The following is a 24,761-nucleotide window of genomic DNA, read 5'->3' as shown; positions in this document are numbered from 1 at the left end:
TTTCATCCTAACTAGTATTATTGTTCCCATTATCGGCGGATCTAGCCACCATCACGTCCTCCACTTATCAACCACTGTCAAGATTCACAAACAGTCTGTGCGATCAAAGAGCACAGTCACCTTTTCAAGGCTCCATTGGCTGCTGGCTAGGCCCCATTGCTGAGTGAAAATAATCCACAATGGGCTGGTTCGATGGAAAATCCCCGACCTCCTCGTCAACTCACAGACATCACTCTCGTCGATGCTCCTCCCCTTCCCGGCGTTCTACTTACTCGTCCTACAATGCCCGCCATTCCGCACCATCGGTTTTCAGCCTGGGCAGTGGTTTCAATCGTGCAGGACGATCCAGCCCATCGGTGTTCTCCTCCTCGTCGTCACGACGCGCACGGCCCAGGGAAGGTTTCGTCGCACGGATAGTTCACATCATCCAGCGCATCTTTCGCGATGCGTGGAAGTATGCACGCGACCACCCTATAAAGGTCCTGACGCTGCTGGTGATTCCACTTCTGACCACTGGCGTCCTGCAAAGGCTATTGGGCATGATCGGTATCCGGTTGCCAAAGAACCTCCTCGGAGCGTCGGCGCTGCGACCTGGCGGGGCCGGCCTATCGGACAATATCAGTGGACTGTTCAGCATTGCCAAAATGTTCATATAGCTCCTAGAACTCGAGCCTCTGCCTTTCCGATACGACGCCAAACTGTTTATGAGACCCAACGTGTATAGTCTACTCACCAATGCGCTTTCGCCGAATTTGCGATGAGCTTTGGACATCTAGAGACAACTGGATATGACTACGAAGATGATGACCATATGTTGATCGAAATCTGCAATTGCGGGCTGTTTGCTTGTAACTTTTGACAGTCTCCTTGGTAGCGACTGCAATCATAGGATAGCCATCATTAATTATATACTGCTTATTTTTATGTAATGATCTATTAACAGAATGCACTTAGACCACTTACTAACAACGCGACTACTAAGTTGTACTGAGTCGATTTCCAGAGCATTTGCACTCATATACAAACAGCCGAAGTCGGATGGTAAGTATACATTCATTGGCGCATCTATTCAACTGAAAATGACGAGACCGGAATGACAATCCAAGCAAGAATGTTGGGCTTAGATTCATTCCCTCGAAATTTAGTCCAAGAAGTTAAGTCTTTTGTGTGCGCTTCGCCCTCCGCCTGGATGCGCCCTTGTTGGAAGTCGTAGCAGAGCTAATCACATCCTCAACTATATCTTGCGCTGTCTCGGCCAGTTCTTCGCGCTCATTGACATAGCTACCCATGGCGTCGGATGAGCCAAGCACTCGGCCGAGGGTTTTGTGGTAGACCCAGCCGGGCATCCGGAACACCATTGTATCGCGGAAGGTAGGGCGTGGAATCTCGTCGATGTCGAGGAGGAACTCTCGGCGTTCTCCATCTTCCGTCTCCTCCTCCAGGAACACATGTCCGACCGAATCCACGATGAGAACTTTTCCATTCTCCGCGACGACACGTTTCCTTTCGCCGGTGGGCTCCACGGCCTCATTGGTGGGCGTTGCAGTCCCAGAGCTGCGACCGTTGGTTCGACCAGCACTTTTCTTGCCCTCTTTGCGGTTTTCTCTCTCCATCATGCGCTTCTGGCGTCGGTTCATTGGCACGGCACTGGGCTCAGGTTCCGGAGTTGGCGTGGTTGGTTCGGCAGCAACACCACCATTCAGTCCAGGGATACCTCGAACACCCGACTCGTCGCCCCATGCAGCTCTACGGGCTTGACGGATGTACCGATCGACGAATTCCCGCTGACGCTTCCAGCTCAGCACGAGTGCAGCATAGTGGGCGCCGCCCCCAAAGACCAGAAACAGCCCGACCAGGACAGAGCCCAAGCCGGGGCGAAATCGTGAATAGTAGTATCCGGTACCCTTCCACTTCGGAAAACCATTCTTCAGGAAATGGTCATAACGCTCCCGAGAAGCTCCACGCAGAATATTGGCAACAGTGTTCAGACGGGCCGCGCGATCATGGGCTTCTTTGACGGCCGCGTCGATCTCACGTTTCGAAGGGCCCTTGTTAACATGGACACCTGCCTTGTTGGTTTTGGCCCTTGACTTGTCCTTAGAGCTGTTGGCGATGAAGGATCGTCTGACTTTGTCAGGGTGGAGGAGCTTTGACTTCTGACGGTAGGCTTTGGTCAATTCGTCTTGGTTGGCATTCGGTTTCACGCCCAAGACGTCTACACAAGTATTAGATTGGTCAATCAACACTGATGGCGTAGGAGCAAGGGGAATCAATGCGGAGGGAGTACCGTAGAATGTCACATTTGCACCTTCTTTGGAGATGACTTCTTCACGAAGCTGGAAGATCTCGTGGTCTAAGGTGACGTCAATGTTAACAGGGAACAATAGGTTGAGTAGTATACAATCAGAGAATTTACCTTCTTTGGTCCAAGCCGCAGACAGGACAAACAGAGCAGCAAAGAATAGCAGACGGAGTGAGAAGGGCTTCATGGTGGGAAAATAGGGCGGCCAATACCGCTCTGCCCAGTTCAAGAAGACTTACTCCGTACTTGTAGGAATCCGAGCGAGATGAGTTGAAGGGAATTGAAAATTTGAGTCAATGGCTTATCTGTCATCTACTCTCGCTGCTCCTGTACTGTACTTGTGTATGTATATACAGTACAGTACATACAGTAGTACACCTCTCCACAAGTTGGAACGGCCACGCATCACACCGCCCTGACTGTTTCTTGTAGTAATGTAGGTTCGTCGTCTTCTCCTCTCCTCTGCTGAAAGAGCGCAGTCAAGTTAGCTTACGATGTATCGAGAGGTATGCAGCAGGTTTGCTTTGACACCAATAAAACAACAATCCACTTCTATGCACGACGTGGACCAATAAAGATTAGAATTGAATCACTTCTGACCTGTCAGGTAGAAAATAGGTAGAATCCATGACTATGTACAATACTGTACTGCACTGTAATTCGCTTCAGACCACGCGTGATGAAGCGAGTTGCGACAATCAAAGTGTGATTGATGTGCGAATACTCCAGTTTACATATAAATGTACTGTGCATTATGGCCAGGGTTCTCCGATTCCGAAGGACTAGGCTCTGAGGGGAAAAGAAAGAGGAAGAGGAGGAATAAGAAGGGTTAAATTCAGACTCGGTCCCTTCCTTTTCCTTCGATACCTTACACTACTTAACTTCGGATGCTCTTTATCTCCAGAGGTTCCCAGCCTGAGGCAACGGAACGGCTACTGTACGTTATCGGTGCCTGGACGGAAAGAGAACCCGCCTCTCACCAGGGACTGAAGGCGAAGACAAAAAAGACAGTCAAAGAGAAAAGAGGGAAGAAGAAAGAAAGAAAGAAAGAAAGAAAAATAGAACAAAAGAGAGGATGATTATTTGCCCTTGGTCTGCTTAGCATGTCAACACGACATTTGCTGTGCTTCTTCACTGCGCTGCCGCATCCAGCATCTCTCTTTCTCTCTATTTCTATTCTTAGAGCATCCACTGCCGTCTGTCTTTCTTCCAACTTTCTTCTTCAGTTGTTTTCGTGCTCTCCCCTAACAAGTTACTTCACGGATCCATATGATTTTTTCTCCTGCCCTTTCCATCCAGTTTGGATTTGTGTTTTGGCCGGTTGGGGAGGCATTGGTTGCTTCGACAGACTTATCTTTTGCTCCCCAGCACTTTGTCTGTTATTGTGGTCTGTGTCTATGCTTAGTTGGCTTTCCGCACGCCGGAGGTGACCAAAAAGGACTGGGCTTGGGCGTTTGGGCCAACTAAGCCAGTTCAAGTCATTCAGTTGCGGAAACTCTTTCTGTTCACCACTGCTTGCTCCGACTTCTCTCCATTCCTCCCTCCCCCCTTTTCTCTCTCTTGATCTCCTGCCTACCTCGTTTCATTCGTATTGACCAAAGTAATTCTTCTTCCATCTTTATTGCCCATCGTCGTCGCCACGAGCTACACCTTTTTGCTACCTCTATTCTGCTACCCAACCTAAGTTTGTGTTTACTATTCCTTCCTCTCTACATCCATTTCCGTCGTCATCCACTAGACTTTCCAACATGAGTCCCCTCCAATTTCCTATTGATGCGATCACCTCGCGGTTCGGTGACCGCTTCAACAGTGTTCGCTCCCAATCCTTTAGCACGCGCTTCGCTAACCTCCGTCCTGTTTCCGAATTCCTGGATGTCAAGCGTATCTCAAAGCCCGCCAACTTTGGCGAGGTTCAGAGCCGAGTGAACTACAACTTGTCTTATTTCTCGAGCAATTATGCTGCCGTCTTCGTGATGCTTAGCATTTATAGCTTGCTGACCAACCCGGTCCTGCTCTTTGTTATCATCTTCGTGACAGGTGGTCTTTACGGAATTGGCAAGCTCCAGGGCCGAGACCTCGATTTGGGCGTTGCCCGCTTCAACACCTCCCAGCTGTACACTGGGCTACTACTTGTCGCAGTTCCCCTAGGATTCTGGGCCTCGCCCATTGCTACTGTGCTCTGGTTGATCGGAGCCACCGGCGTGGCCGTCTTCGGTCACGCCGCTTTCATGGATAAACCAATCGAGAATGCTTTTTCCGAGGAGGCGGTCTAGGTGGTCGGCCGCGAACTCCTTACGGTATGCCCCGATGGGGAAGACCACCGCGGGCACGAGTGGGGAGACAAACCAGGAGACGTGCGGCTCCGTGGGTGGATGAGAGCTCAAGGGTTGAGGAGCTTGACAGTGAGGATGACGATATGTACAGTCGTCAAGATATGCGCATATCACAGGCAAGGCAGGCAGCGGATCGGGAGATCAATGAAGGATCGATTCGACGGAGGCGAATGGTAGAGTATGACGCGTTCTACGAAGACGAAATGGCCGCTGTCGATGAGATGGACTATGACCTACAGGATAGCTTGGACAGCACGGTGGCTTATGCAGTGCAGTTGGCCATGAAGGACAAGGAGGAGCGACTGGTAGATCAGGCTCTCGACCGGATACGACACGCGCAGGCTCAGGGCCAGAAGAACGTGCGTTTATCGAAACGGGAGCTAGAGGCGATCGAACGCATGCGGACCGGGTCGAGAAGCGGTACCGAGCAAGATACCCGTGCCAACGCTTGGAAAGGGACGTTGTTTGACAATCGATACCTGAAGCCTCCTGAAAGTTCCAACCAGCGAGTTACAGGGGAAGCACCTCGTGGTGGTGGTTCCTATTTGTCATCCTCCCCGAGAAAGCACAGCGTGCCGTCTCCCCTTGCAGAAAACAACAGTGCTTATGCCTTCTGGGCGCGCACTTCGGGTGCTTCTCACAACCCCGAAGCCTCACCCCGATCGCCACCTTGTCGCTCTCAGTCTAGCCACACGCCCCCTCGATCTCCACTCCAGCCAGCTTACTCACTGGAGCGTTTACCATCAGTACCTCTTGTTCGCAATCCTGGCTCCATGCGGAGGCCGGCCCTCACGCGTCCTCTCCACGACGATACCCAATGGGTACCCTCCCGTCGGCCCCTTAATCCTATAGAATCTCCGTTGTATCCGCTAGATCCTCGACGCGACTCGGTCGACCATTCAGAAAAGACCTCGATGTCTAGCTATCGGAATATTTTTGACGATCGTCCTAACGGCGCACGGAGTGCGACTATGAATCAAGGGTGGCCGGGGAGAGTGACGGAGCAATACCCCCGAGAGGATGCCGGAAATCGAAGCAGTGGGTTGGAGGACAGTAGCGATGAAGTGCACATGGTAGACGTGTTGGAGCGGCGAGTGCCGCTTGGCATGCCAACGCGGATGCCAGTTTGGAGAGGAAGTTATCATCGCGGCAGTCGTCCCTGAAGCTCCGTATGCTTGTGCCTGTAACCTATGAAGCGCGTCCTGGAAATATGTTGTTAGAGTGTCCTTTAGCTATCCGACTCAAAAGCAATTGTCATTGTCACCGTGCGATGCGAAGATCCTAGCAGGTACGTGGATACGTGGTAACTTATTTGGCGGGGTGGATCAAACAAGGAAGAAGTACCAACGTAACTGGTTCACGACTAGCCTAGGAAGTATGTTTAGAGTCAGCATATGAATATGGATATGAATATATATATGGAGTATTTGTGCGTAAGTATAGTAAATGAGCGGGCTGCCTTCGAATGTAATCATCTGACCCAAGAAAGAAAATAAAGAGGAATAGAGAAAGGGGAAAAAATGGAGGCCTATCGAGGATAAACAAATCGGAGCTGAAGAGACTTGCTAAGCTTGAGCTAAGCTTGAACATGGAAAGATTTGCCGGAGGGGGAAGACGAAAATTGCGACGATGACGTCGACGAAGCCCTGCGGAGTGATGATGATGAAGATGATGTTAATGCTGAGTGAGATGTTACTAGCCGACTAAGTAACCTTAGCTACGAGTAATGCTGCTCAGTGGGTCTCTCTTCCTTCTCGTCGTCGTCATGGATCTGTTTCCTGCCTGAGCAATTGATTATTGATAATCACCTCCTTCCCCTACCCTCCTCCCCTCTATCCCTCTTTCCCTTCAATCTTCGTCGCCTCTTGTGTTTGTTCATTCCAAAATCCCCTACCCTAATCTGACTAATTTCATCCAAGGCCTGCTCCCAGGTTCGAAGCTTGGTACTGCATCGGCAGGCTTAAGCCACTTCCGCCCCTTCCGTTCCATCCGATTGCTTGAACGCTTGAACGCTCCCAAGGTGTACGTACTGTCCTAATTCCAGTACTGTACTACTCATCACATCATTAAGACGGCCTCAAGTCATTATTCCTCGTAGAAAACGGGAAACGAACGAACAACAGTTTCCTACAAGGATTCTTACGGCGCATCGATCGCGACGCAAGTATTTGTTACATACCTGACCATGTGGATCATCTCATTTTGGGTCTTTCCGGTCATTTCAGCATGCACCTGGGTTGGTACGCAGCTCATCTTAACCCACCGCAATATTCAGGCACGATCGCTAACTAATTGGTCGCTTAATTCAGCTATGCTGATTGCCATGTTGGCAACCTGGGCTCGAGAAGGTAGCCCTATATACGCCAGTATGGAAACCGGTCAAACAATCGCGTGAGTCTATACCCTGTGACCGTCGTCAAGACAAACCACACGAGCATCGATCTCCAGATCTCCAGTTTTCAGCCCCCAGTCCACGAACTAACGGGACTATTGGACATTTTATAGATATATCTCCGACATTGGTGCTCAGGGCCTCAAGCCCCTTTTCATTGCAGGGAGCTGCGTGACTGTCGCCTTTCTCGACCTCTCCTTTCTCTCCGAACGATGGCTTCGTCACGCAGGGCAGCTGGTACCCAACAAGGGTCTGTTCGATAAAAGCTGTGCGATTGCCTCCATCTGCTTCTCGATCGCCGGTGCGCTGGGTTTGATTCTGCTATCAATCTTCGATACGTTGCGGCATCCGCATATGCATGACGGGTTTCTGGTGATGTTCTTGTAAGTCCTATTCAACGTATCAGCAAAGCGCAGCACATGGCACTGTTGGAACACGGCCGGTTAAAGAAGCGCGTATTGGAAAGAAGCCAGAAGTTGCTAACGCATTTCGCCTTACCATTTGCCAGGGCGGGCTACCTCATCAGCGCAATCCTCATCTGCTGCGAATACTGGCGGCTAGGGATCTTCTACCGCTCCCAGCATCGTGTCCTCCTGGCCAGTTTCATCATCAAGCTCTCCTTCGTCATTATCGAGATTGCGCTGGCCATTGCGTTCGGCGTCTTGGGAAATAAGGGCGGACATTATCGCAATGCCGCTGCGGTTTTAGAATGGGGTAGGTCATATGGTAGTGTTCGTGCTGAATTGAACGGGGTAACTGACAGACGGTACCTGAATTACAGTGATCGCTTTAATTTTTACGTTCTATGTCCTGTCCTTTGTGGTTGACTTGTTGCCTTCGGTTCGCACCCGAAAACACGTGCCGCAAGGCGAGAAGCGCATCGAGTTGGGCCGGAACGGGCACGCCCATGTCAGCACCAGCAGCGACCAAGGGACTGAAGAAGTACCCGTCACCACCGACTCGGCCGGACCCAATGCCAACTACTATCGCGGTCAACGGATTTATTAGATAATCGTTCGATTCCTTCCACCTTGGAGAGTTCGATAACCTTCAGTGCACATATATATATATATATATACACATGTGAGACGAGACCATAATGTCATGATACCCTGTGGATTTGTTTTGAGCAGGTGGAGTTTAGTTTTTTTTTTTTTTTGGCATATCTCTTGACCCTGATTATTCTGTCTTCTTGAGTCTGGTGTGATCATCTTGGATGTCATTCCTGCCTAATTCTTGCATCTGGAACACATGATGACTTACCAGTTTTTACACGATATCAGATTATCATTGCGTATATGCCATGTTTCAATTGTTGTCCTTAGTTGCTTCCCAATTGTGGTTTTGTAGTGAGTTGTCTATATTCTACCCATAGGGGTTTTATTCTATCATGCTGAACCTAGCCTAAGATGTATCATGCGAGTAGGTTTTTCCTGACTCGCTCCAGGTCTAGTTGGTCCACCCCCACCTGTTTTAGATATCCCTCCACACCCCCATACTTAGTCTCCAGATGCGCACAGATCTGTGCAGTGAACCCATCGGGACATTTGGTATAGTCCTCTGACAGCCCTAGCATCCGGATCTCTTTCATCCGCTCCTCCACCTCGACGACCAACTCTCCCTCGGAGAGAACATAGTCGGCCCGGATGGCTTCTTGGGTTACAGCACCCGTCAGAAGCAGAAGGAGAAGAATGATCAACCCCGTGCGGTCTTTACCCTGAGTACAGTGGACGAGAACAGGGTAGGGTGAGGCGGCAGACGAAGAATCCGTGCTACTGTCGGTTGTGCTTAATTCCGAGCTAGCCTGTGTCTCGCTACCGGCAAGCAATTCGAAAAGCTCTCTCATCTCGCTGAAGCTACTATCGAGGGTATCGATGCCGAGCCCGATGAGGCCGCGTGGAGACATGACCTGTTGACCCACGATAATGACAGCGTCGGCTCGGTAGCCGGATGCTGCAAGCGCAATGACTTTTCTTAGTGAGGAAGACTGGTTAGTCTGCACTCCGCCTGGTTTGCTGCCGCCTGTGAGTTCCCCCCTCTTCCGTTCTTTCTTTTCCTGTTTATGTGGTGGGTATTGGGGGGCCAGGACCTGTCAAGAGGTTTCCCGACTTCAAGAGAAGGAAGGAGAAGGGGGGCCCAGGAAGAGAGGAGGGAAGAGATGGCGGGAAGGGGGGGGGAGAAAATTACAGGAAGTTCCACCAATCAAGGCGCCAGAGTAAAGCTCGCTCAAAAGCTCTGCCGGTGAGACTGACCAGCCTACGTTGGACATGTGGGAGGTCAACGAGGTGGATGTCATCTGGGCTGGAGGAGGACCAGGTCGTGGGAGGAGGAGACGTGGGAGATGCAGTTGCAGTGGTGGGGTTGACATGGTCGCTAGACCGATTGCAGGAAGCACGGGCGATCTCCAACTCAGAAAGGCGTTTCGTGGCGGCCATGTGGTGTTCGGTGCTGGGATCCAAGGGTTTTAGTTCCTGGGCACCATGTATCTGTGTCTCAGACGCCTTCTGGGAGGGGTGAAGCTACGCGACAGCGTGTACTGTACACCCACCTGGATCGAAGGTCAATAATGGTGGAGATATGGTACTCTTCAGTCAGACGACGCTTGTCACGCTCGGAGGCTTCGTCTAGCTAGATTATATGGAGAAAGAGGTGATTTTAGTTCCACTGAGGTGGTCTGGAGTGGTTCTCCTTGGATCGAGTAGCTGGATCATACAGTACTCTGGCGGGAGTGAAATTTGGAATGATAGACAGGGATAGGTACTGTACCCTGGCACTTCGGAAGAGAAGACCCTCTTTGATTACCCTGTGCAGGAATTCTTAGCAATGCGTTGTAGGCGTCGTTGTGCTGTACATACCGTCGACCGAGCACCTGGTTGACGGTTCGGCCAACATCCCGAAAGTTGATGATATTGTCAAATGGTCGGTCAGCCGAGTCGAGGTCAATACTCGACTGGCGGAGGTGGGCTATGACCATCGCTTAGACGGGAAGATTGTTGATCAGAATTCGGAAGTATATGTCTGTGGCCGTGGAGACTAATCTAAACCATATACGATAATGCATGCAATCATGCCGAGCATGCCAGGGGATGAGGAGATGGGGAAGCGTGAAGGAGAGATGGATGGGAGCGGGAGTGGATCGGTGGAATGTGAAACCGACCAGTTGCTCTTTAGGCCTAGTCTCAGCCTCACACTCTTCTTTATGATCATTAGACACGAACACTACTACATTACATACAACTATAAAATATCACTTATCGACTTGTAGTCCTCCAGGCTTATCTGGCATTAGATTGATTGTACTGTACCCAGGATCCTTGTACCCTTTTAGACAAAAATAAAATAGAAACTGCGCCTTCCCAACACTTTATAAAAACCTAAAGAAAACGGACACGACAAAAGAGAAAAAAAAAAAAAAAGAAAACCCATAAACAATAACCTTGAACCATGAACCATGAACCATGAACCATAAAACAGGATTAGTGACAGAACTAACTAATAGAGGTTGACTACAAGATTGAGTTGTGGTCCTCTCAGATTAAGGTATAGGAACCAGACAAAACGCCCACAGGGCGGCAGGCACCCAGCTTCATTCTACAATTTCTCGGAAAAGCGCGATTCTCGGCCCGTGCCATCGCTGGTTCGATTCCCAGCCGATGAGGGTAGAACTTGGCCATGTTCAGGCACACTTGCCCGTCGGTCTGCTCCCTCTACAGTATGCTTTGGGATTGCCTCCGAGCTTCTTCGGGCGACGTCATGCTTGACAGCCCCACCAGTCTTCGCCTCGGTTGAGCTTCTCGAGACCATCTTCTTGAAGCCAGACATCAATCGGTTACGACTGGTCTCATCAGACGGCACGTCTTTGGCACTAGAAGCTTGTTGGACTGCATCCTCATCGATACGACGAGGTTGCTCTGCACTGCCATCATTGATGGAATTTGCCGTCATGGGGTGGGACTGAAGCGACGCTTTTTGTGGTTCCTCGCCCAAAACCCCTTCTTTGGGTGCTTCAACCGTGGCTGGAAGCTCTGGCATCTCAGGAGATATACCCTCTGGATGAGCAATGTCCCATGCTCTTCCTTGACCACCTTCAGTAGGTTGCGGTGGCTCGGATGTGCTCGAAGCCTTGATTTCTTTGGCTTCGCTTGCGCCTGATGGCCCAGGTGTTTCTTCGAGTCCTGTTTCTCCTGCGACATTTGCTGTTTGTGGCACGTCAGTGCCTACTTTAGCTTCCTTCGACTCTCTAGGGCTTTCAGCCTGGTTCGAGCTTGTGCGACGCCCCATGCGACCTTTGAACCACGACCTGAACTTAGATTCTGGTTTGGTCACAGGCTCGCTAGAAGTGGGCTCGGCTACTGCGCTAGTAACAGTCGCATTGACATCATCATTGGCGGTTGTTTGTGGTGCAGATTCAGTGAATGCTTCATCGACCACTCCTCCTGAAGCGCTAGCAGCCATATCTTGCTCATGGTCGGAGAAGCGCTTCGATTTTCTTTTCCATAGCCAGCTCTTTTCATCTTTAGACCTGTTCTCAAGTCTCAAAGAGTCTATAGCGAGTTAGGGACCTTGTAGCGGTGCGAGACTCCTTTCAGACAAATACTTACCTCGTAGACGTTTCTCTTCAGCTTTGGTCTCTGCTTCGCGTTCGCGGTACATGGCTTCTCGACGCTGGGCTTCTTCCTGGTCCAGTCTTTGCTCCAGCTCTCTTGCGCGTTGATTCTCGGCTCGGTCGGTGATTTCGTCGAAAGTGGGTTGTAGCCGAGATCGAGCCAGCGCTTCTACATCGGACATGTCCACAAAGCGTTTGGAACTGATGTTCACTCGGTCAACCCCTTGGTATTGCGAGTCTGCTTCCTGCCTCTCCTGCCTTTCTAGCATGGCACGTGCTAGTGCAGCCTCTTCAATCTCCTTCTGCATGGACGGGGGTGCGCGACCGGTTTCCGCATAAACCCTCATCTCCATGTTTTGAATGGTGGCATCGACGTTCTTCCTTGCCGCTTCCATCAAGAGTGCACGGTCCTGTTCCCTTCTTTCGTCTACGGCATTGAGCTTTGATCGAAGACTGGACATTTGGTGCCGGATCTCCAATGTTCGATCAGCATCCCCACTGGAGATATCCGTGTCAATTGAGGCTCTGCGTCTGCGGGGTTGCAAGCTGGACCGGGTGGGCTGAGGCTCAAGACCATAATATTCCCGGTAGATGGCTGTCTCATCCTGCATGCTGGCCAGCTTTTCAGCCGCGCGTTTTTCGGCGGCATCTTGCAGACTGAAGGCCTGTTGGAGGACTATGGGCTCCGCGCCAGTGGGTGAACGCTGTGATCTTGTTCGAGCATGGCCTACCTGACCTTGCTGCTTGGCCTCTACCGCGGCATACATCTCCCGGGCCATGGACAGAGCAGCAGCTTGCATAACACTTCTCCGCTTGTGTTCCTCCCGCTCTGGAGAGACCGGCGGGGATGCAGTGTAGAGACGCGCGTTCGTGTTAGCGATATGTTGGATCCGGCTTGCCTCCATGGAGCTGTCAAGATCTCCAAGGGCCTCATCGGTGCTCATTCCTGCGTGGGGGACATCAAAAGGTGCCGAGTCGGCTCGCCTCCGGCTGCCGCTCAACGCACCGGTGGCGGCACGAAGGGCTTTCTCTCGATCATCTAAAACACGCCCAGCGGTTGAATCTGCTGCGACCAGGTCTTGCTTCAAATCAAAGGAAGTGGGAGAGCGCGTCGAGGGTGAACGACGGTTCCCAAAGACATAGGCGGCTGCCTTATAACCTTCCTGGCTCGGAGAATCCGAGGTTCGCTGATGCTCAACGACCGGAATCGCGGCCGCTTCCTTTCTGGCATGGGCGAGGGCGGCGACAGCTGACGCATGGCTGAAGCCAGGGCGAGAACCAGTCGCTTTCAAGGCTAAGGTAGTGAGGTGTATGCGTTAGTGAGGAAGATACGATCAATTTGCAAGATCAGAGTTACTCACTCAAGCGTTCTGTTTCAGCGGTGGAAGGCTCACGCACCGATAGTCTGCGCTCCGGATGGGTCACATACAGGGCAGCCGTGGCAGCTGGGAAGGAATTAGTTGTTTCATTACCACAATAGTTATCACTATTATTATTACGAAATGCTGGGGCATGATAATCTGATGCAAGAGGAACATTAAGCAGGGCGATCGGGTGCGCCGATCTTACCTTGACCCGCCAGACGCACGGAGCGGGAACGCGGTAGCGTGGTGGTAGTGGTAGAAGTAGGTCGTTCAACAGTGGCCATGATAAGATAACGACCGTCGTGGGGCAGCCGAACAAGACATTACTTGGTGAGAAGTATCGCCAGGAAAAAAAGGAAGAGGGAGAGGGGGAGAGAGGGAGAGAGTTTTGAGGGAGAAAGATAGAGGGGAAGAGAAGAATAAAGTTTCAGAAAAGAAAAAAAGAAGAGTGTGTGAGTAAGAGAAGAAGGGAAGCTCTTTCGGAAGGAGGGGGAAGAACATCATGGGTAATGACGATGATCATGGAGGATCGACTGTAACCCAGCATCAGTCAGTCTTCAGAAAGTATGGAACGTATGCGCCGGGCCCATCCGTGGATATGGAGAAGAGAGTGTAAATGGGTAAGAGGGTAACTAAAAGGACCAAGGTGAGAAAAAGTGACATCAGCTTTCCCGGAGCTGATGTCATCATGAAGAGTGTTACACACCTACAGCTTACAGCTTACAGCTACACTTACCACTCATACTGTGTCCGTTTGCATGTAAGGTAGTTACCGAGAACCACTGAGTTTTAATTACTACCGACACGGAGAGTATGTGTCAGTTCTTCCAAGTTCCCTTCCTCCTGCAGCTCCTTCAGCCTTACCAGTTGACTTCTCAACTTATCTAACTTGGTACTAACTATAATTGACAAGTTCTAGCTCCAGTACGTGGATGTAATTCACCTGGCGCCCGATTTCTGGAGTAAGACAGGGCGCGCCGAAAAAATAAACTAAAAAAAAAGGAACAAAAAGAAAAAGGAGAAAGTCGAGGGTGTTGAATTCATTTTCTCACTCTTTTCCTCTTCTTTTGGTAAATCTGATTTTCATACCTACCTCTCTCTTTCTTCCTCCCTGCTCAGCCTCGGGATGGGGCTATAGCGGGATTAATTTAGACAAGTTAAGGCCATCCCAGCCCGCAATGGCATGGCATCATGCTCTTTCCAAGCCCTGTTATTCTTTGTCCTTATTGTTATTGTAGATGATAAGGCCACTTCTTTCTTTAGTTTGTTGCTAGACTATCCCCATCTAGCTAGACCAAGCAAATTTATAAATCTCACCTTGTTTCTCGTATCCACCCCCTCTCTCTCATTAGGATTGTCGATTAATCTTTTATCCTCTCTCTCCCTCCCTCTCCCTCCCCCCGCACACTTGCATTCTCGCTCTTACACCCAGAGCAGTCATTCGCTAAGCCCCTCCTGCCTTCTTCTTCCCTTCAGTTGCTTCCTCGGCCTCTTCCTCTTCCTCATCCTCTTCCTCCTCCTATATTTACTAGTAGTAGTAATAACCGAAGATCAAAAGAAAAACACCCCGGGCTTTACTGCTACCAGTTCTCTCTTCCCCATCCTCCTCCTTCCCCTCCTCCTCCTCCGCTCCACACCATGTTCTGGTTTCTCTCTCACCGCCGCCGACAACAACATCAGCAACAGGCCTTGCTCCCGTTGTTCTCCCTTCTCTCCTCGGCTTCCTCTTCCTCTTCTTCTTCAACTTCGAGCTCAAGCCTCCAAATACGTAGAGTACTAAAAGCCCCTGGCCGGCCTATTGCGATTCGTGCAGATCAAATCACCGATACTAAGACCACTCTCGTCGTGCGCCCCCAAGGCGATGCCCAATCTGCCGTGGCGTACAAGATCGAAGACCTTGATGGAATCACCCTCTTCACCGCCACCGGCCGCAAGTTCTCGCACCGTCCTTGCCGCGAATTCCGCGATGCCTCGGGGCTTCCGCTGTTTGAGCTGCACCGACGCCTCTCTTTCCGCAACAATTGGTCCGTCACGCTCCCGGGCTCGTCCCTCAAGGATAAAACCTACTCTCCACTGGCTACGGGTTCGCGGCGTCGGGCAAGTCGCCGATCGGCCGCTTCCTTTGGCTCGACCACGCGCGGGGGAAACTTCACCATCACCTTTGATAACGTCGCCGCCGTTGACGGCAAGCAGCCTGAGGAACGGGTACTGACCCTAGAGGTACAGCGGCATGGGAATGTCCTCGCGCTGTTCGACATCGTTGATGGGGATCGTAAGATCGCGGAAGTGAGGGAAAGTATCCGCCATAACGAAAAGCTGGCCTTGATGCCAGCCTCGCGCGTGGGCTACAGGCCTGTGTTGGATGTCATTGTGACTCCCGGGGTGGATTTGGCTTTGGTACGTTAGCTTGCTCCCAACTGGCTGAGCACGCGCAGAACAAACTGATGGTGATTTGGTGCTACAGGTTGCGACCATCGCGGTCATCGCGTCAGACACAGTTTTTGCATCGAATTATTGATTTTTGTTCAGCCAAGGCGCATGGAAGGAGCACATGATTCTGGATGCCAACGACAATTATGATTCTCACGACCGACTTATCGTATTTGCAATTTTGGATTCTTTTATGGACGGGCGTTGTGATCGACTCATTGAGCAATTACATGCTTTCTTTCTGTCTGGCGCTGGCGCTGTCTTCGGAGTGTCAGGTTTTTCCTGCTGGTCTAATTGCTGGAGGCAATTTGTCTCCTAATGTGCTATTATGAGTTGAGAATGACAAGACCTGTACCGTGTCCGTCCCGAGGCAAGTCGCGCCGTTTCATGAGATTACCACAGATGCAAGATCTTCAGTATATCGTGTTGGTGAAAGAAAGAGCGGTTCCACTTGCCAAACACATCTACCTTCCAGTCAACAATGGCTCGATCTCAACATCATTGGTAGCAGACAGCAGACAAGGCAACCTACACATAGGAACACTGAGAGCACAAATAGCCATTTGAATGCTGCCAATCGCCACGAACGCTGGCCGGATCCCATTCGTTAATAACCAATTGTAGGCAAAAAAAGTCAGCACAAAACTGAACAGGTTCTTGAACACCAACATGCAGGTGAACGATTCAATTGCAATGTTTCCTGTTATTATTCGTTAAGAGTTGACTCAGACCACTGGTACATAGCTTCACTCACGATGTGCATCCACAATGTACAGGGCGCTGGACACCGCGCCCATCACCATCCCAATGATGACTAACGCGAAAAAGGCGTCCGCTACGAGCCAGCCGTAGCTTGAAATATCCTCAGCAACGAGGCCGAAGCCAAACAGCCCGGCCCCGCTGAATATCAGCTGGAAGATGACCAGGAGGATCCGGAACTCGGGTTCGTATCGTCCTCGGTTGAATTTGATCATAACCTGGTTCATCCAATCGGACAATAGACCCGAGATCACCAGGCCGAGAAGCGATCCAATAAATGCACCAGTGTAGAGATAACCCGTCTGCACTTCGTTAAACCACAGTGGAGGCCCGAGGAAGATGGCCGCCAGGACCACTCCAATGAAGACAGTCCATCCGATAATGACGCCCTGGATCAGACATGCCTATAGAATCTTGGAGGTCAGGAAGCTGCTAAAATGATCTCGTTTCTTGCAGGTGACAGCTTACCCAGAGAATGGCTGGGTGGAAAAATAGGGGAAATGGACGCAGAAGAAGCTTGTAGAAGCTTTCGTCGGTTTTCCGGCCATTGAAGGGTTTGAGAGTCTGCAGATAGGGAACCTTGGCGGGGGGCTCAGTCTCAGCTGAAACATCTCGAGGTATTTCTTTGGACGTGGAACCTCTTCTATGACTTCCTGTGGTAGAATGTGCATGTTGCACTGGTCCGCCTACCTCGCGACGCACTCGGATAGCATCATCGCCGGCAGGCCCGACTTGTGGTAGCGGGCTTTCAACAGTCTCCGAGCGGCGGCCATGTACATAGACTGTTTCCATGCCCAGCTCGCTCGGGCGCCGAAATGCAGTTTCAGGGACGCAAAAAAAGGTAAGAGCAAGTGCTGCCGCCGTGAAAATCGACACCAGATAGAATGTCCACTCCCAGCCCAGACTATGGGTGATTTTGCCAGCTAGGACAGGTGTGAGGAAAGCAGCCCCGAACAAGGCAACGTTGGACAGTGCCATCCTCTTGCCCCGCTCCTAAGAATTCATCTCATGAGCGCCGGACTCGACATCGATCAGACATAACAACAATGAGGAGAAACTCACATGAACGTAGAATAGGTCCCCGACACTAGCATTGACCAAAGCTTCGAAGGGTGCCAGCGCAACACCTTGAAAGATCCGCGCCCAGAGAAGGTTTTGGTAATTATGCTTACTGGCCCCTGCCCAGGCACAGCTCGCCGCCATTAGAATATTTCCCAATAGAAACAGATGGCGCTTGCCCCAGACGCGTGCGGTAGGCACGATGAGGATCCCTGCAACCCCCACACCGCAAAGATGGTATCCTGTAAGAAGGGCGACCGATGTAAAATTCTTTCCAAAGTATAGGGCAATGGTTACAGTATTGGCCGCCATTAGTGAACTTGTCGTTGCGCACAGGACGGAGACAAAGCAGAGAGCGAGCAGGATGCAATCGCGCTTCCACAGTAGCCAATTCTATGCCATGTTGTATTAGTCGATGCCACCCCAATCTTGAAACTTTTCTTCTTGCTGCCTATACGCACCAATGGATCGTTGGGATCATCGCTGGGTTGTGGAACAAGAAGTATTGGTATCGAAGATGTGCGGTCATACTTCAGTCTAGGATCAGGTAGTTGACCATCATAGGAGCACCGCGTTTGAAGGATTTCTGATGTTCCTGCTCGAAGTCCTTCAGTCTCATCTATGTCGTCGATGCAACAAGCACAGTTTCCTACCTGGCACATGCACATCCGTTGTATCTAAAACTCCTAGTCCCATTGTGACTGAAAAGGGTTGAGCTGTTCAATGGATTCTGAAGCCAGATGGATATTCCAGAGAGAGATATGCAGTGACTAGCAGCCTAAAATATGGTTGTCGACTCTGTCAAGGTGGGACGTAGGATGGTGACAAGTAAATGTAAGTCTTTAGGTGTGGAAATGATATCTCCGTGTACTGTTACTCGTCGTTTTGTCTCTACAGGGGACGAGGCATGAGAGAAAGGAACCGTGAACATCATGAGCCTTGCAAGGGATCCACTGGTTAACAGGTCAGCAGAAGCTGGGATCAATGGTCTGTGAGTTGGTGGGAAACTGATTCAGCCGAAGAACAGAAAGAGGGCCAGGGACAGTTCCATAGCTTGTAATATTGCTGTTTGCTGGTGACAAAAATGCCATTGCAGTTCCCAACATTCTTCTACCGCAGCTATGCCCCGGTGTCAATCATAGGAAGTTTAATCTTTTGCTTACTTCACATGCATTTGGTCTGATCTCATGGAACGTAGTATCATTATAATGTGCAGTACAGTACACCAATTACAATAAGTACACTCCGCATAATATTCCGTTCTCAAGGACAGATAGGTGTGTGTTGCTGGTGAGAACCATCTACAGCAATTGGTTTCTCTTGGGGAAACCTCTTGCGCTCCTATTAAGCCCCTTGCTTCCTCCAGTAAGTGGTTGGTCCCTCACTAGCTGTAAGTATGCACTGTACTAATGTAACTTGACTGCGGGACACACGGGGAACGCGGAGGTGTGGGGGAAATTTTAAGATTGGAGCTCTAAAGATTAGCGCGGGCAGAGTGGAACCAGGCACACACTTGGTCCAACCCAGGTGACTGGTACGTACTATCTCTCCTATGCACTGTACTCTACTGCAAGTGTATATTGCCAGTACAGCTGTCAAAAAAGCTCCGTAGATAAGGTGGGGTAGTGGTGGTAGTTGTAGTACTACTAGCACTAGTATTAACTTAGTATTAGAATTAGTTAGTAACTTATTAGTTAGTATTAGCAGAAGTAATGGTTAGTCATTTATGCATACCAGAGCAAGTTCCATGGATGCAGATGTCAAGCACCTGTTATTCCATCCTTTTCTCTTCGGCCCTAAGCTGTGCTTACTGCTTACACTTGGATTGTTTAGACAACGGCTTCCAATGTAGTGTCTAAAGGCACAGTGTCGAGTCATTATCTTCTCTTGTGATCTCTTGTGATGATAATGTTAGACAGTGTAACAATCTGGTGTAGAGAGGATAACAGTAGTATAACAGTTGAATAATTAAACTCTGTCCTGAAATTTGTGGTTACTTATTAGCAATATTACAAAGCCTAGTTATTCACAGGTTTCAGAAGTAAGGAGCATGAGCGCCCGCGGCCCTACGTAGCTTTTCTTCCTTCGCTTCTTCTGGTGTTACTGGAATCCTGGCTCCCTCTTCATCCTCTTTCTTCTCCTCAATCAATCCTTCATCTCTTCGGCCTGCGACCTTCTTCTGATATCCCTTTTGGAAGCTAATCCCCGCGTCGTCAGCATTACGCACTTGCGATCCAGAAATGAAGTTCTACTACATAGCTATCACATTCCTCGCCGGCCTGATCTCGGTTGTGGCTCAAGGCATGGACAGTCTCCCAGCATGTGCTGTAAGTGCAAGATCCTTTAGAGCCGTCGTGACATCCGGTTTCATGTTGGCCGCTGTCTAAACGCCCCCTAACATTATGTACTGAGTCAAGAGAGAATGTGCTACTGGCGCTATCCCCAAGACCTGTCAGTCTATTGACGTTGGCTGTATCTGCGGCACCAAATCTTTCATCAGCGATATGTCCTGCTGCGTTGCCAAATCCTGCTCACCTCAGGACGAAAAAGGTACATTGCACTTCTTTCCCATCTGATACGTAGGATTCACATACTCTTGGAACATCACACCGGATGATAAATCACTCGCTAACGAACCTTGACACCCTCCCAGCTGCTCTCGGATTCGCAGTACAGCTTTGCGACGGTGCTGGTGTGACAGATCTGCCTAGCAGTGCGAGCTGTGCCAACTCGGTCACTTCGACAAATGCCACCAGCGCCTCTACCCCCACTTCTCCCGTCAATTCCTCCGGCAACAGCACTGTTTCTGCCACTACCACCTTCACAGGCACGAAGACCCAGTCTACATCGGGGAACACCCAGCCAGTGACCTCTGTCGATACAAACACTGGGAGTAGCCCTACTGCCACGGGTGGCGGTGTCCCGCTCTCGCCGTATGCTGACGCCAGTATCTTTGCGGCCGTCGGCATGGCTCTCCTTGCATTTCTTGCCTAGGGATAATGTACGTACATTGACATAACAATCTCGGATGAAGGCTTGGCGGGATGACTTTGTCATGTTCCCCCGCGGCCATCTTCTCGATGTGATACCTGCTTCAATCCTAGTCTCACATTGGACTTTCAAGTTCTGAGAAATGAATCCGTTTGGCGCAGCCCGAAGGAGACCATCAACCATTGTGATATGTGGGGTGCGAACTCGAGCATGTTTTGCTGCCACGAGGCACTTACATTCCTAGCAGTGCCTTGTATGTGCCAAAGATAGAAAAGCTATTGATCACGCTCTACAAACCGTGAAGCCACTGCTTGTTTCTCCTCCCGGATAGTAACGAATATCTAGCACGATTTATCAGTCTCATACGTGCAGTGCAAGTCTCGTACAAATCACAGGGAAGACGCCCTCAAAGCCAGCACTTAGTTCCGCAGCAGGAGAAGGAAATATAGAGAAGGGGAGGGAAAAACCCACCCAGAGCCAGAACATCATCTCCATAAACCCGAATGTGAAAATTGCCCGGTTCTTAAGCTGTGCCAATGCAGACGCAGCCCCTGAGCCCTCCATGATACCGCTCGCAGACGGCTGACTTTGGTAGATGAAAAATGAGACGGCGAAGAAGACACAAAAGCGTGTGGCGGAAAGGAACGTCCAGACTTCCGAGTAGAGCGAGCCGAGCCGAGCCATGAAGGGGTTCGCGCGCATAGCCCCTGCCACAGAGCTCGGAGCCTGAGACCGTGCAGCCTCAGCCATTGCGAGGACTTCATTGGTCTGCGGGATTTTGGAAACAAGGATGTAGTCGACCAGGGCATCGACGATCAGAAGGATGCCGCACAGGGCAAAGGGGGATTGAGGACGGGAGAACGATGGAGATGCATCCTAGCCAGCAGAGGTAAAGAGAATTCATTAGCAACTACATGTTCTTCAGACTCGGGGGGCTTGTAGGGGCAATGATGTAACTACCAATTGCAGGAGCTCTCCTAGCATGAATACGACGTCGGAGTCTGTGATAACTGCTGGTGACCTCATCAAATGGATGGCTAGGAAGACTAGCAAAAAGGCATGCGCCTGTATGAGGAATTTGGAGGACATGAAGCCCATGGCAGGCTATTGTGATCGGGAGCACATTCAAGTGGGCGTGGTAGAGGTTGTCAATGGTGTGAACGATGGAGTGGATTACCTCCTGACATACTGGGGTGTGTGATTGCTGTATTGTACACACGTAGTTGTATGTTTCGTCGACAGGAGCACGGGGAATTCGTCCGCCGGATGTGGGGCCGCCCTGAATCGAAGTTCCGCTCGCCGACGGATCAGTCGAGGAAGAAAGCAGTCCGTTATGGGGTCAGCCGTGCGTATGCGAGATCATCGAGTCGATGGAAAGAGACCTTCAAATTGTCTTTGAATACTGTCTGTTGTTCTACTTCTATTTTATTCTCTAGCTACTGCAGGTTCTGAATGTCCACCTCCGAGGATCCTTAACCGAACTCCCCGCACCCGAACCCAGGAAGGTTCGTGGACCGACCAAGACTGACAACATGACTGAGATCACTTTCAACAGGGAACGTCACGTCAAGTACTTCCTCCGTTGCCTCAAAACGTTTCTTCCAGAACCCTACACATCCAATGACTCCAATCGCATGCTTCTCGCCTTCTTCACTGTTGCCGGCCTCGACCTTTTAGGCGTACTCCAAGACAAGACCACCTCCGAAGAGCGACAAGGGTATATCGACTGGATCTATCACTGCCAGGTGCCTACAGGGGGCTTTCGAGGTTTCACGGGGACAGATTTTGGGGTGGTCTCTCGATCGCCACTGAATGAAGCTTGGGATCCAGCCAATGTGCCGTCCACGTTCTTTGCGCTTGTCATCTTGGTTATCCTGGGCGATGATCTATCACGGGTGAAGCGCATAGAATGTCTGCAATGGCTCCCTCGGCTGCAGCGCGAGAACGGCAGTTTCGGCGAAGTGTTAGGGCCTGGAGGCAAGATCGAGGGAGGTGGGGACTTGCGTTTCTGCTGCTGCGCGGCAGGGACGAGGTATATCCTACGGGGACTTGGTGGCACAGACATACAGGGGTTGAGTGATATCGATGTATCCAAGATGGCAGCCTTCGTTCAGGCTTGTCAGGTTAGGGCTCCGACATACATTTGCGATCCTCTAACCGCACAGTCCACACATACCTTACCACAATTTAATGCGCTTGCTAATTACATGGTACTTTCAGGCTTATGACGGTGGCATGGGAGAAGCACCATTTTGCGAAGCTCACTGTACGTTTGAATCTCTCAATATCTCCTTGATATCGACTACCCGACTGACCGGGTTGTAGCCGGCCATACCTATTGCGCGATGGGCGCTTTGTCCTTTCTAAGTCGAATGGAGAGGAATCATCCCCTGCCAGCAGTTCTCTCACCTGGTGCGATGGAGTTCGAGTCCTTGGTCCGTTGGTTGATCTCCCGACAGACGGCCGAGCTTGGTGAAATAGAGGAAGAGTCTGATGAGGACGACGAAAAGTGTGAGACTAGTGAGGGTCAGAAACCATTACCAGTAGCGGCAAGCCAGGTTGTCAACCCTGAAACAGAGGTGGATGAACTCCCTGCCCTTTTCCCGCCAACAGAGGAGTCATTGCGATGGGCCGGCTTTAATGGCCGATGCAACAAGAACGCCGACACATGTTATTCTTTCTGGAATCTGGCGACTCTGGCTGTGAGAAACCCTGTGTCTTAATACTCAATGGGCGTTATCTGATTTGATTATTGCGCCCAGATGATGGACCGGCTAGCGCTGGTCGACGCGGATCGGAACCGCCAATATCTCTTGGACAAGACGCAGCACATCATTGGGGGATTTGGGAAAGGCGTTGGGGAACCACCTGGTGAGTTTGCTCTGTGCAAAGTTTCTTAATCGGCTTTTCCCACTCACCCGTTACCGCCCTACAGACCTTCTACACTCCTACTTTGGCCTGGTGGCTCTTGCGTTTCAAGGCGAAGAAGGGCTGGACGATGTTGATCCAGCGCTGTGTATCAGCCAACGGGCAGTGAACCACCTGCACTCTCTTCCCTGGTGGCAAGAGAATATTTGAACCATTAGACACTAGACTAGCGGACAAGATATCGGGGTGCTGAGGGACAGTGCCCCTGATCGTGGGCCACTTTCACTACCCACGATTGGTATATAAATCAACGGACGAGATACCTCGCCCTAGCTCCAGCACGTTCATTAGTTGCTCCAGATTTCGATATTCGCTGGCGGTCTTGACGACCGAGTATGTGACTCGGAAAGATGCGATTGTCATACAATCAGTGCCGCAAAAGACAATGATGGTATGATGTGGAAACCATTGGCCACAATTGTATATGTGGCGAATTAGGTGGGAAGCAAATAGCAGTTTCAAATTGATTTTGGTCAGGGCAGGGGAGCGAAGGGGGTGGGGGGTGGGGGGTTTGATTGTTGAGGTTGTTCAGTCTAAGGGGTTTCGCAGTGTGGATGTGAACCATAGTGTAGTAAGTTGGAGCAAATACTGGCTGAATCAAGTACTGTACGGGCGTAGGTAGTGACTTCGAGTCCAAGAGAGGGAAATTAAACTTGCAAGGAACGACTGCCGGGTAGTTTAGCCGTTGCGAATGATGAGATGATGTGTTGAAAACGGTTTGGCTTCAGGGGTTGGAATGAGGTCTGACTCGCTGCGCAACCTAGGCTATACCACTTATGGGCCTAGTAACTTATACTAGGTACTCCGTACTCCGTAGATACTAAGTCATTCGAATTGAGTCGAGTCAAGTCGAGTCCTCTCTAACTTACTGTACATGTACAGTACCGTATGTACCTACCCCAGATGCTACCCAGGTCAGACACGGGGCGGAAGGAGTCATTTGGGAGCAGGAAGGACTGATCTGAGCAAAGACAAGCCAAGAGGCTTGTTTACTTCTATATACATATTGGCTTGCACGTTGAGGTCATTGCATAATGATGATAAATGCCATGGCACCAGTAACTTAGTAGACCACGTTCCCACCCGGCTAAATTGTGGCGGACGGCTAAGAATGGAGAAGTATTACTAAATAGACGAACACTCAAGTGAGTTGTTGATGAGTAGGATAAGAACAGAGCAGTGAGCAGTAGGCATATAATTCCGATTCTTTATTCTTAAGTATATGTCAAGTTACTCAAATCAATCGATTCAAGATTTTGCCTGTAGATTGGCTATTGTGTAGGAGCAAAGTAGTCGAGTCGAGTTACGTATTGACTGATGTAGTAAACTACTAGGTAAGTAAACTACTTTAATTAGGTATTTAGCTAGCTTCTTAATCATCGGTTATGCACATAGTTATCCCCCCCCCCTGCCTGCCCGCTGTCGTCAGTGCCTCGCTCCTTCGTCTCTCTCTCTCTCTCTCTCTCTCTCTCTCTCCTTCTTCGTCTCTTCCCCTCATCATTGCAAGCCCGGAAAAAAAAGCCCGCCTCAGCCCACTGTTCTTCTTGATTCTCTCCTTCACTTCATTAACTTTGAGTATATTGTCCCTCCTTCCCCC

General features: G+C 50.4%; 10 protein-coding genes across 10 annotated transcripts; 5 read left to right on the top strand and 5 right to left on the bottom strand.

Moving 5' to 3' along the window:
• Positions 1-1,154: 1,154 nt before the first annotated feature.
• Positions 1,155-2,489, bottom strand: ASPACDRAFT_27746 (putative endoplasmic reticulum DnaJ domain protein Erj5; the record flags this gene model as incomplete). The annotated part of the gene is made up of 3 exons (XM_020199515.1): positions 1,155-2,215; positions 2,288-2,353; positions 2,417-2,489. 3 exons carry the CDS (start codon positions 2,487-2,489, stop codon positions 1,155-1,157), a joined length of 1,200 nt encoding a protein of 399 aa, XP_020056904.1.
• Positions 2,490-4,050: 1,561 nt separating this feature from the next.
• ASPACDRAFT_15237 (uncharacterized protein) lies at positions 4,051-5,792 on the top strand (the record flags this gene model as incomplete). Its single annotated transcript, XM_020197146.1, has 3 exons — positions 4,051-4,516; positions 4,636-5,055; positions 5,146-5,792. Coding segments are annotated over 3 exons (1,533 nt in total), but the record flags the coding sequence as incomplete, so codon positions are not given.
• A 1,028-nt stretch (positions 5,793-6,820) lies between these two features.
• ASPACDRAFT_78519 (Frag1/DRAM/Sfk1 family protein) lies at positions 6,821-8,035 on the top strand (the record flags this gene model as incomplete). The annotated part of the gene is made up of 5 exons (XM_020205200.1): positions 6,821-6,875; positions 6,945-7,026; positions 7,141-7,410; positions 7,536-7,741; positions 7,809-8,035. 5 exons carry the CDS (start codon positions 6,821-6,823, stop codon positions 8,033-8,035), a joined length of 840 nt encoding a protein of 279 aa, XP_020056902.1.
• A 406-nt stretch (positions 8,036-8,441) lies between these two features.
• Positions 8,442-10,001, bottom strand: ptyA (putative tyrosine/serine protein phosphatase; the record flags this gene model as incomplete). Its single annotated transcript, XM_020199576.1, has 6 exons — positions 8,442-9,000; positions 9,215-9,328; positions 9,407-9,475; positions 9,576-9,655; positions 9,794-9,830; positions 9,883-10,001. The coding sequence occupies 6 exons, from the start codon at positions 9,999-10,001 to the stop codon at positions 8,442-8,444; spliced, it is 978 nt and encodes a 325-aa protein (XP_020056901.1).
• Positions 10,002-10,618: 617 nt separating this feature from the next.
• On the bottom strand, positions 10,619-13,281 carry ASPACDRAFT_78515 (uncharacterized protein; the record flags this gene model as incomplete). Its single annotated transcript, XM_020205199.1, has 4 exons — positions 10,619-11,571; positions 11,629-12,927; positions 12,995-13,078; positions 13,203-13,281. The coding sequence occupies 4 exons, from the start codon at positions 13,279-13,281 to the stop codon at positions 10,619-10,621; spliced, it is 2,415 nt and encodes an 804-aa protein (XP_020056900.1).
• Positions 13,282-14,505: 1,224 nt separating this feature from the next.
• Positions 14,506-16,007, top strand: ASPACDRAFT_78513 (uncharacterized protein). Its single transcript, XM_020205198.1, has 2 exons — positions 14,506-15,394; positions 15,462-16,007. Exons 1-2 carry the CDS (start codon positions 14,636-14,638, stop codon positions 15,513-15,515), a joined length of 813 nt encoding a protein of 270 aa, XP_020056899.1. The 5' UTR covers positions 14,506-14,635; the 3' UTR covers positions 15,516-16,007.
• On the bottom strand, positions 15,821-17,941 carry ASPACDRAFT_52232 (putative MFS transporter; the record flags this gene model as incomplete). Its single annotated transcript, XM_020202587.1, has 7 exons — positions 15,821-15,891; positions 15,960-16,127; positions 16,182-16,590; positions 16,655-17,179; positions 17,249-17,638; positions 17,707-17,843; positions 17,899-17,941. 7 exons carry the CDS (start codon positions 17,939-17,941, stop codon positions 15,821-15,823), a joined length of 1,743 nt encoding a protein of 580 aa, XP_020056898.1.
• A 1,544-nt stretch (positions 17,942-19,485) lies between these two features.
• On the top strand, positions 19,486-20,239 carry ASPACDRAFT_1856124 (CFEM domain-containing protein; the record flags this gene model as incomplete). The annotated part of the gene is made up of 3 exons (XM_020197469.1): positions 19,486-19,572; positions 19,663-19,795; positions 19,899-20,239. The coding sequence occupies 3 exons, from the start codon at positions 19,486-19,488 to the stop codon at positions 20,237-20,239; spliced, it is 561 nt and encodes a 186-aa protein (XP_020056897.1).
• Positions 20,240-20,511: 272 nt separating this feature from the next.
• On the bottom strand, positions 20,512-21,334 carry ASPACDRAFT_43141 (uncharacterized protein; the record flags this gene model as incomplete). The annotated part of the gene is made up of 3 exons (XM_020201206.1): positions 20,512-20,577; positions 20,708-21,112; positions 21,197-21,334. 3 exons carry the CDS (start codon positions 21,332-21,334, stop codon positions 20,512-20,514), a joined length of 609 nt encoding a protein of 202 aa, XP_020056896.1.
• Positions 21,335-21,869: 535 nt separating this feature from the next.
• cdc43 (protein geranylgeranyltransferase type I subunit CDC43) lies at positions 21,870-23,438 on the top strand (the record flags this gene model as incomplete). Its single annotated transcript, XM_020205197.1, has 5 exons — positions 21,870-22,359; positions 22,457-22,502; positions 22,562-22,938; positions 22,999-23,107; positions 23,172-23,438. Coding segments are annotated over 5 exons (1,165 nt in total), but the record flags the coding sequence as incomplete, so codon positions are not given.
• Positions 23,439-24,761: the final 1,323 nt, after the last annotated feature.

The sequence above is a fragment of the Aspergillus aculeatus genome, assembly GCF_001890905.1.
Source record: "Aspergillus aculeatus ATCC 16872 unplaced genomic scaffold ASPACscaffold_7, whole genome shotgun sequence".
Taxonomy (NCBI): Eukaryota; Fungi; Ascomycota; class Eurotiomycetes; order Eurotiales; family Aspergillaceae; genus Aspergillus; species Aspergillus aculeatus.
Note: the sequence above shows the minus strand (reverse complement) of the source record. Positions and strands in the feature narration are given on the sequence as shown.

Coding starts and splice junctions, on each gene's coding strand:
- ASPACDRAFT_78513 (XM_020205198.1), top strand. CDS start 14,636: ATGTTCTGGTTTCTCTCTCACCGCCGCCGACAACAACATCAGCAACAG. Junction 15,395..15,461: donor CCGGGGTGGATTTGGCTTTG/GTACGTTAGCTT, acceptor TTGGTGCTACAG/GTTGCGACCATCGCGGTCAT.